Source organism: Chiloscyllium plagiosum, unplaced genomic scaffold (genome assembly GCF_037043375.1).
Source record: "Chiloscyllium plagiosum isolate Xiang-an unplaced genomic scaffold, Cpla_swu_hap1 HiC_scaffold_9, whole genome shotgun sequence".
In the NCBI taxonomy this organism is placed as follows: Eukaryota; Metazoa; Chordata; class Chondrichthyes; order Orectolobiformes; family Hemiscylliidae; genus Chiloscyllium; species Chiloscyllium plagiosum.
The window spans coordinates 72,043,303-72,054,560 of record NW_028270147.1 but is presented as its reverse complement, the minus strand read 5'-3'; the positions used below and the strand labels follow the sequence as shown (position 1 = coordinate 72,054,560).

Sequence of the window (11,258 nt, the reverse complement as noted above, 5' to 3'; positions counted from 1 at the left end):
AGAGTCGGAAGGTTTGAGCTGTAGGGAGAGGCTGATAGGCCGGGGCTGTTTTCCCTGGAGCGTCGGAGGCTGAGGGTGATCTTATATTGAAGTTTATAAAATCATGAGGGGCTTGGATAGGACGAATAGACAAAGTCTTCTCCCAGGGTAGCGGAGTCCAAAACTAGAAGAGGAAGATTTAAAAGGGATCTAAGTGGAAAATTTTTTATACAGAGGGTAATGTGTGTATTGAATGAAGTGGTGGAGACTGGTTTAATCACAACATTTAAAAGGCACCTGAATGGGTGTGTGAATAGGAAGGGTTTAGAGCGAATTGGGCCAAATGCTGGCAAATGGGATTAGATTAATTAGAATATCTGGTCAGCCATGGGCGAGTTGGACCAAAAGGTCTGTTTCCGTGCTGTGTATCTGAGTCTATCTGAAAAAAAATATGCAAAAGTTTGATTGAGAATAGATACTTTCAAAAATCTGTGTTTTATGTTCTTCTGATAACTGAAAGGTGATGTCAAGTGACCACTGATGATTCAGCAACTTCTGCAGATCAATACATTATTGCAAACAAGATAAATATATCTTTGGTAATGAATATGTAGCATTAATAAATATGACAAACTGAAATGCCTGCCAGTTGATATATCATTCTGCACAATTTTCTAATTTGCTTATTTGATCACTTATGCTGATTTCCCAAAATATGAACTGCTAAAATGATTAAAAATCGGAAACAGCAGTAAATAGAAAACCGACATTGTTGCTTTCAAATTTCTTTGAGTGGCTGTTTTTTTGGCCACTGATTTATAAGCAACTTTTTTTAAAAGTATGTGACCTAAATTTAACAAGTTCTTTTAAATACCTATGAAAATATCCTATGTTCCATTTTGGTCAGGGAAAGAGAGGAGAGAATACAGTGTGGCTTATCTCCAATATAAGGTTTTGCCTGTGAGATTTAAGTTTTACTCCTTTTTAAGCTTTTATCGTGTTTCTCTTCCCCAGTGCATGCAGCCCCTAAATATTCATTGACACTACTGCTGCCCCTTCATAATCCATTCTCACTTCTGTTCTGAAAGCTCAGCTTGTGCTGTACCCTCTGCATACTAAATATGGTTCTGAGTTGAGAGCATTATTCAGAAAGAAAGTTAAGAATTGAGGACTAGAAGAAATGTGACAAGAGACTGAGGTATCAATCAAAATGCTCGTGAATTTTTCAGTTACACTAAAGAACTTTAAAGCTGTTAATAAAGAGACAGGCGTGAAAAGACTAAATGTAAGGATTCATGATAAGAACTGAAGTTAGAAGCTGCTGAAGAAAAACACTGATTCGATATGATACATCTGTACACACATTTCAAAAAGGTGTCTAATCTTTTAGGGCTAAGTTCAGATTTCAATACAACTTCCAGTGTTGCAATATCACATTGAACTCATTGCACCTTTCCTTCCCCCTCTTAGTTTTTGACTGATGTATTGTGACGTTTCTTTGGTTGAGTGCTATTTTGGAGTGCTAACATATCCTCAAACAACCTCTAAGAGCTGAGGTATTTGAACCCTGCTGTTGTGCAATTGTTAAGCATTTCTAGCAGGCAAGTAATTTCTTCAATGGACATGGCAGTGACTGATTTCAAATATGAATTCCGAAATCGACGAATCAGTCCTCTCCATTCAGAGTAATTAGAACGTTTGGAAGGGTGGGCGTGAGCAGAAAGTAATAACTCTGACAGAGATTCCTTTTTTATTAAAGGACACATCTTAATGCTTCAATTAAAGTGGGGGATCGAGGCTAATGTATATAAAAAGGATAAAACTTGGAAAACTAAGTAGCTGGAGTAAACCATTTTGGCCTGTTGAGCCTACAACATTGTTTCACAAGATCACGGCTGATTTTCTACCTCAACTCCACCTAACCCCCCATTATCCCATATCTTTTAATTCCCTTGGTAATCAAATAAATTAACATCCTGTTTTGAATGTATGCAATAGCTGAGTATCCATAGTTCTGTAAGATGGAGAATTACAAAAATCTGTAACCACTTGAATGCAATGATTTCTCCAAATTGCAGTTCTAAACAGCTGATCATAATTCTGAACCTCCTAATCATGTTCTAAATTCCTCAAACAGGGAATAGTTTTTTTTCGGTGAGTACCCCATCAAACCCCTTAAAGTTTTATGTTTTTTGTGATCACATAGATTTCATATTTTCTTCACCAAGAGTTAATTTGTAAATTTGTGTTTGGCTTGAATTAGTAATATCTTAAACTGGAATAGATGGTAATGGATTGTGTTTATGTTAATTGGGACTGAATCACTTTCTTAAAACATGATTTGAATATTTTTCCTGTAACTGTTCACCAACATGGTGCTCTTGCATTTTCATGTTTATTTGTATTTTGTATCTTGCATATTAGAAAAAGTTGATTTTTAAATTAGATTCAAGAATAAGCAATCTTCAATTATACCATTATGATAGGTAGCAAAACAGGAAGAATTCTTCAACCTTACACAATGCCAACTGGTCAGCCTAATCAGCCGAGATGAGTTGAACGTGCGCTGTGAGTCTGAGGTCTATCATGCTTGTATAGAATGGGTAAAATATGACTGTGAAAACAGACATCCATATATCCATGCATTGCTGAATGCAGTAAGGTGCCATTCTCTGACTCCAAATTTCCTGAAAACACAACTGCAGAAGTGTGAAATACTCCGAATGGACTCCAAATGTAAAGATTATCTTGTGGAAGTCTTTCAGGAGCTAACACTGCACAAACCAACCAAGGCCTGTCCTTGCAGGTCACCAAATGTTCCTCAGTTAATGTACACAGCTGGAGGCTATTATCGGCAATCACTGAATTTTCTGGAAGCTTACAATCCTTTGGAGAACTGTTGGATCCGATTGACAGATATGCCTTTACCGCGGAGCGGTTTAGCTGCTTGCACCGTTCATGGACTCTTATATGCAATAGGAGGAAGAAATAATTCGCCGGATGGCAATACTGATTCAAATGCATTGGACTGTTACAATCCTATGAACAATCAATGGTCCCCCTGTACGCCAATGAATGTTCCCAGGAACAGGGTTGGAGGAGGAGTGATAGATGGAATGATCTATGCTGTTGGTGGATCTGAAGGCTGTATCCATCACAATTCTGTAGAAAGGTTTGTCACACTATATTTTAACAATTTAGAAAATTGAAACATTGCTGTTTCTCTTCTCTCCACTTCCTAAGTCCCGAGCCCTGAATCTAGTTGGTGTCTCCCACCTCTGTTCACTTTCATCTGTAGACCCTGTGGAAATTTCTTTAATCAGTCATCACATAGTGTATTACATCCTTCTGCATTCCATCAAGAAAAGGGAAGAATTTACATGCATTTAAATTTATTTTGTTGATCTTTAATAGTCAAAAGTTGATGCAAATTTTGTTTTTTGGCAGTTTTTGACTGTTTTAGTTCTGTAACTACACCTGCCTTGTGCGCATAGTTCTAAGAGTTTCACAACAACCAGCCATCATTCAGTTCTGCTCAGTGAAAGCAACAGCAGTGTTCACCAATATGACCTTTAATGTATAAAGTTTACATATTGTCCATTCTTCCTATATTCTAAGACTTACTTTTGCAACCTAAAAGTTGTTATGCTGGATTATAAATTATACAATTTTGAAATGTTAAACTACAGTTATAATATTTTGAAATAATACTTATCCTAAAATAATTCCCTCATAACCCTGGACTGTGAATAACTTGGTAGTATCTTCAATTTCTTAGAAGTCTCCCTTCTAACCCTGTTCATTAAATACATCTGAACAACCATTCTCCCAAACTGGTATTCATCTTTCAGAAATTTTAACCTGTTTTTCTAAATTAAGACACTATTTTCAATCTGCCCTCCAGTTATGTTTGTTGCTATACACCTCTGTGCATTGATACAATACCTTTTGTTTCATGTCAGCTATGTTTATGCCATATTTAGGATAGTACATTTGCACTTACAGATATGATCCAGAGAAGGACCAGTGGGAATTTGTGGCTTCGATGTCAACCAGCAGAATTGGTGTTGGTGTTGCAATAGTAAATCGCCTTCTGTATGCAGTTGGTGGCTTTGATGGAACAGATCGCCTCAATTCAGCAGAGTGTTATCATCCTGAGGACAACATGTGGAACACCATTGCACCAATGAACACTGTTAGGAGTGGGGCAGGTGAGTAGTTTGGAAAAAATCACTTAGGTCAGCAAAATTAAAATTGAAACTGGGTTGAGGGAAAGTTTGTGATGGTACAATTAGCCATTCTGTAGCAAGCAACAGCAGAAAGGAGATGCACTTCTTTCCCTAAAATCCCATTCTCTTACTTCCCTAAATCTACCACTTGCCACAACCAAGAAGATCAAGTTTATGTAGGTAGCTTGAATCGATAAATACATGGAGTTCATCATGAACTCTGGAAGCACTAGACAGACTCACGATCTGGAGTTCTCTCCACCTGGAAACCTTCACTATCCAGATACCTCCAATCCTATAGCCAATGTATAACGCAACTCCTTATGAATGAATTGACTGGAAAACCAATAATAAGCTGTGAAGTGTTCACTTCCTGACTGAATAGAAGCTGAAGGCTGCCACCAAGTTCCACAAAACGTGATACCCAATATGTAACTAAATGTCATGTAACATTGTTCTCCTGAAAGTAAATTAATATTACATTTTGTGTTTTCTTTCTTGTATTTTGAAAGAAATTCTGAGTAAATTGATTTTCTTTTATAAAATATATTGGGTTCTATATACTTATTTATGTTGCATTACTTGATCTTAGACACAACGTTGGGAGAAGCACTACAATTAGGATTAGTGGCCCAGATGTGGAAAAAGTCAGCCATATTTCTTATTCCTGATAACTTTGTTAATAAATGTATGTTTGTGTGTATGCCTATTAATCGTCTGTCCTGTGAAGATGAAATAAAGTTTAGCTATGTAGCTTTAACATGATAATTGAACATTCTGTCTAGTACTCATTACGTCAGTTAACACAGTAATATGCGTCATGAGTGAGGCACAGTGGGAGTGACCATGTCCATGGAACTGTAGCCTAGTGTGAATCAGTACCTTCAAAACGAAGGAAGAAAATGTAGAGGGTGTAGAATTGCAAAACTGTTACACTAATGGACTTGTTATTTTGGTTTAGGTATCTGTGCACTAAAAAACTATGTTTACGCAATTGGAGGATATGATGGTGTAAACCAACTAAACAGCGTAGAGCGATATGACATTGAAACGGACAGATGGACGTATATAGTGCCAATGAAACACAAGCGCAGTGCTCTAGGAGTAACAGTCTATCAGGGCAAAATTTATGTGCTTGGTAAGTTTTAAACAGCAAACTTTATTTTCTCATTATTGGCAATCTTGGTACAGCTTCTACAGGCAGGTTGACTCCAAACTGAAACAAGCCCTGGTTTATATTATTTGAGAGTTTTGTTCATTTTGAATGTTTCTGCATTTAAATAAGTTTAAAATGTTTTCATTCACAGGATGAGGGCATTGCTGGCTGTGCCAGCATTTATTGCCCATTCATAGTTGCCATAGATGGTGGTGAGCTGCCACCTTGAACTGCTGCAGTCCATTTGGCGTTTATACACCCACAAGGCTGTTAGGGAGGGATTTTGTGGAATTTGACCCAGCATCACTGAGGGAATGGCAATATATTTCCAAGTCAGGATAGTGGGTGATGCCATATATCTGCTACCCTTGTCCTTCTAGATGGTAGTCGTCATGGATTTGGAAGGGGCTATCTAAGGAGTTTTAGTGAAATTTTGCAATGCATTTTACAATACACACTACTGCTACTGAGTATTTGAGATGGAAGAATGTTTGTATATATGGTGCCAGTCAAGTGAGCTGCTTTGTCCTGCATGGTGTTAAGTTTTTTGAGTGTTGGTAGAGTTGCACTCATTCATTTCATGCTTGACTTGTGCCTTGTAGATGATGAACAAGCATTGAGGAGACAGGAGCTAGGCTATTTGCTGCAAAATTCCTATCTTCTATCTGATCTTGTACCCACAATACTTACGACTAATCTAGTTGAGTTTCAACCCCTAGGATGTTGATGCTAGGGAATTTGGTGATGCCTTTGAATGTCAAGGATAATGATCAAATTCACATTTGTTGGAGATAATTATTGCCTGAAGTGTACGTGGGGTATGATTGTTAGTTGCCACTTGCCAGCCCAAATCCAGGTGTCCTCAAGTCTTGCTGCATTTGAACATTGACTGCTTCAGTATCCGAGGACAGTGAATGCTGCTGAATATTGTGCAATCACCTTAATGTACATTCCCACTTCTGACCTTATAGTAGAGGGAAGAACATTGAAGTTGCTGAAGGTGGTTGGATCTAGGACACTACCATGAGAAATTCTTGCTGAGATGACTGACCTCTAAACATCATAAACATGTTTCTTTGTGCCAAAGAATTTTCCCCCAATTCCTATTAACCTTAGTTTTGCCAGAGATGTTTTCTGTTTTTAAATTCTTCTGCACTTGGTTTTATACATGCCTGGAAAGACTGAGATACCTTCCAGAATACCACTGTGCCTAACTACTCCATTTTAGCATTTGCCTTTTCAGTGAGCATATAGTCCTAATCACATGTGGCCATTCAGTTTCCAGAATATCCCTTCTACTCTAATCTAATCTCAAACTAATACGATTTATTCCTCAGCCATCAAACCAGGTGCAAATTCTGTAACTTCTCAACTCTTTGAATAGAGCAGTTTCTACTGCATTATATTTTACATCCTTTGTATTTAATCTTTAGTGTCTATTGACCCTCATTCTTAATCTTTCAATTATTGGAAACAAGCTGTTTATCTACCCTTTTTTTTGTTTCAACGAGATAACCTCTCATTTTACTAAACTCCACTGAGAAAAGGCCCAACCTGCTCAACCTTTCATTATTAAACAATATTTTCATCACAGTAGTGAGCCCTTTCTGAATTTCTATCGATGCAGTTATATTCTCAAAAAGGGTGACCCAACTGTTCAGTTCGACAGAAGCAGACTCATCAATACCATGTATAGTTTTGGTGAAACTTCTCTACTTTTATACTCCACCCTTGCAGTGAAGGCCAAAATTTTATTTGTCTTCCAAATTTCTTGCTGCACCTGCGTGCTGACTTCTGTAAATTATGTACAAGGACAACAAGATCTCTCTACTGTTTTGGAGATGCTGGTGTTGGACTGGGGTGTACAAAGTTAAAAATTGCATAACACCAGGTTATAGTCCAACAGGTTTATTTGGAAGCACTAGCTTTCGGAGCGCCGTTCCTGCATCAGGTGGTTGTGGAGAATAAGATTGTAAGACACAGAATTTATAGCAAAAGTTTACATTGTGGTGTAACTGAAATTATTATTGAGAAAGATCTAAATTGTTTGTTAAGTCTCATCTTATTATAAAACATAGTTATTCTAAAAGATGAGAGACTTAACAAACAATCCAGGTAGTATTCTGTCATCTCTCTCAAATTTAAATATATAGAGGAACCTCTTTCATCCGAACGAGATTGGGGGGCACTATTTCGTTCGGATAATTGATTATTTGGTTAATTGATTCAGTGCCTCTCCTCTGGGGCTCAGTTTTCTGAAGTTTCCATTTTCCTCGCTCTGCCTATCTTGCTCTCTCTGTCTCAGGTTTTATTTCTGAGCAGACATACCTTTGGGTGGGGGGGGGCGGCGGGAGACTTCAGCAATGCTGCAGGTCCCTTACACACACCAGTTCAAATGGTGTTGACACAGTGAGCACTTGCTAAGTCTGCTCTTTGTTCAGGAGACTAGGCAGCAGTTTATCACGCGTGAGCCCCTGCGCCTCCCACCTGTGTCCTCATCCGCTCCCCACCCCCCCCATGCGCCCTCACCCCTGTCAGCCCCCTTTCCGGGGCAGTTGGAGTGGACACCAACAGCAAGACTGCTGCTGCCTTTGTGGGGTGAGTCTCAAAATAGTGTGCACGCACGCACAACTTTTTACTGCAATATTTTGACAAGTTCCACTCTGCCCTGTAAAGGACAATGTTGGAGAGATTATCTGGGGACTGGGTGCTTAGGTTACACCCATGTGTAGAGCTCCAGGGAAAGCATGTTGGGGTAAGAGAGCGAGTGAGTGTGGTCAGTCAGTCATTTGGATATGGTGCCTGGGCTCCCATCGATATCCAGGACTGTTCTCAACAGCATTTCAGCAAGCTGGGTTCATTTTTAATCATTGTAAACAAAAGACGCAATCAGTGTTGAAACACCTCTTTGATGTAATGTTTCTATTGGGATTTTGAGATCTTCTTTGGATAATTGATCATTCGGATAATCAAGGTTCCTCTATATTCTAATTTTTTATTCTCCCTGCCAAGCCTTGCATTTGGTTAGAAACAAAAAACTGCGGATGCTCGAATCCAAAGTAGACAGGCAGGAAGCTGGAAGAACACAGCAAATGGGGCAGCATCAGGAGGTGGCGAAGTTGACGTTTCAGGTGTACTCCATCTGCCAATATTTTACCCAATTGGAAACGGCAAGGATTAGAGAGACATTTGGTGTACGTGTCTTAAAGTAGTAGGGCAGGTAGATAAAGTGATTTAAGATGACATATGGGACACTTGCCTTAGTAGCCGAGGCATAGAATTTCAGAGCAGGGAGGTGATGCTGGAGCTGTATAAAATGTTGGTTAGGACACAGCTAGGGTAATATGTGCAGTTTGGAAACCACATTATAGGAAGGATGTGATTGCCCTGGTGTGGGTCCAAAAGAAATTTACTAGGGTATTGCTTGGAATGAAGAATTTTTGTTCTGAAGAGAAATTGGATAGACTGAGATTGGCTTCGTTGGAGTGAAGAGACTGGGGGTGGGAGGGGATATGATTGAGATGTACAAAATTATGAGGAACAAAAACCATGTGGACAGGAAGAAACTTTTCCCCTTGGTGGGATAATCAGAGACCAAGGGGCATAGAATTAAGCTAACGGACAGATGGTTTAGTGGGGATGTGAGGAAATTCTTTCTCACCCAGACGGTAGGAATCTGGAACTTTCTTCCTGCTAGTGTGGTAGTACCATGCACCCCTAACATTTAAGAAGTATTTAGGTGTACATTTGCAAAGCCAAAACAAGAAAGGCTATGAACCAAGTGGTGAAAAACAGGATTAGTAGAGTTAGGTGGCTGTTTTTGATCTGCATGGATTCAAACAACTGAAGGGCCCTTTTTTCTGTGCTGTAAACTTCTATGACTCTGTGACAATCACTTAACCTAACTTTATTCCTTTGTCATTTTCTCAACTTGCTCTCCCAATTTTATAATGTCAGCAAATGTGGCAGCAAAACAGTTGATCTCTTCATTCAAATCATTAATGTAGATTGGAAATGGCTGAGGCTAGAATGGATTCCTGTGACCCTCCTCCAGTTACAGTTTGCAGTCTTAAAATGGCGCATCCATCCTGACTCATAATTAGCTAGTCCCCTCTCTCTGCTAATATTTAACAACTCTCCCCAGCCATGAGCTGTTCTGTTATAGCCTTTTAGAAATCCAAATACACCCCATCTGTTTGATTCCTCGTTATCCATCCTGCTTGTTGCAAACTCAAAGTACTTGAAAATTGTTAAATGCTGTTTCATTTTCACAAGCCCATGTTGACTAACTGACCTTTTAGTTTCCTGCTTTCTGTGGTGTTATCCTAAATGTTAGTACATTTGTCAAAGCCGAGGGAGTTTTGGAAGATTGCACATCTCTGCAGTCACTTCTTATTAGACCTAGGATGCAGGTCATTCAGGACCAGAATATTTGTCAGCCTTTAATCCCATTAGTTTTTCTAACACATTTTATCCATCAATCATTGTTTTAAATTTCTCCCTCCCTTTTTGCATCTTGATTTTCTACTATTCATGCAATGCTTTTTCGAATGTGAAACAGATATAAAATACTTGTTCAACATTTCTGCCATTTCCTTGTTTCTTATTAATTCTCCAGTCAACCTCCGAAGACTCTAGTACTGACTCACTTCGTTTTTTTATATACCTCTAAAAGCTTTTATTGTTTTCATATTTTTTGTTTTTTCTCCTCATACTTAATTCCTTCCTCTCTGCCTCTTTAATCATTCGTTGCTGGCTTCTAGAATGCTTTGAATTTTCATGACTGTCCGAAATCTTGCAGCAAATGGGACTAAATTAGGCTGGGATATCTGGTCAGCATGGACAAATTGGTCCAAACGGTCTGTTCTATGACTCTATTTCTTGCAATTGATAATGCCCCTGAGTTTGTTTAGTTCGTCAATGATCGAACATCTTCTCGTAATCTCTTTCTTTCTCCATGGAATATATCTGTGTTGAGACTTAGTAAATATCTCCATACTTATTTGCCATTAATTCTGTACTGTCTTATTTAAATCTATTTCCCTATTTCACTTTAGCCAACTATTTTCATACGTTTGTATGAAATAGCGTTTACATAAATTTAAGTCTTTAACTTCAGAGCTAAGTTTCTCATCCTTGAGCTGAGTGTGAAATTCATCATGATATGATCACACTCAGTTGAACGGTTTTTTTGGTTGTTAATTAATACTATCTTGTTGCATATTACCATGTCTAAAATAGCCATGTTGTGATTGGTTCCAGAATTTATTGTTCCAAGAAACTGTCCCAAATACATTTTATGAACTCCTCCTATTTCAGACTACTACCAATTTGATACACCAAATCTTTATGGAAATTAAAACGTCCAGTGATTATTACAGTATCTTTCTGACTCGCTGCCGTTATTTCCAGATTTATACTCTGCCCTACAATGTAGCTGTTGTTGGAGGGCTTATACTCGACTCTGAGCCTTTTGTGACTTTTTATCTCTTCCCCAAACTGGACATTTGGATTCCCAAACCAAGGTCATTTTTAACTGTTGTCCTGATCTCAGTCTTTACTGACAGAGCCATGTCACCTCATCTTCCTCCTTCTGGTCCTTCCAAAATGTCAGTACCCTTGAATCTTCAGGTGCAGTCATGACTACTTATCCATTATATAGACTTAATTGCAATTATATCATATAATTTCTTCCATTTGGAAAAATCTGTTCATTCATCTTGTATTTAATGCTATGCATACTCTGATAAAAAGCCATTCATTGTTAATTTACCTTTTTTTTGCTTACTCTGACCTTCTACTTGCTGGTGCATTCTTGTGTATGCATGCTATATCCCTTCCAGTAGCATTCTAGTTATTGTTACCCATATTGCTACCATGCATAATAGGCAAAA

General features: G+C 38.4%; 1 protein-coding gene across 3 annotated transcripts in view; it reads left to right on the top strand.

Moving 5' to 3' along the window:
- LOC122554516 (kelch-like ECH-associated protein 1) overlaps positions 1–11,258 on the top strand; it is a 70,892-nt gene that overhangs the window by 53,865 nt on the left and 5,769 nt on the right. For all 3 annotated transcript variants that reach the window (XM_043699655.2, XM_043699653.2, XM_087990777.1), the window contains exons 3-5: positions 2,466–3,151; positions 3,985–4,190; positions 5,170–5,346. In XM_043699655.2, coding sequence (XP_043555590.1) covers positions 2,466–3,151; positions 3,985–4,190; positions 5,170–5,346 — 1,069 coding nt within the window. The remainder of the gene's footprint in view (positions 1–2,465; positions 3,152–3,984; positions 4,191–5,169; positions 5,347–11,258) is intronic.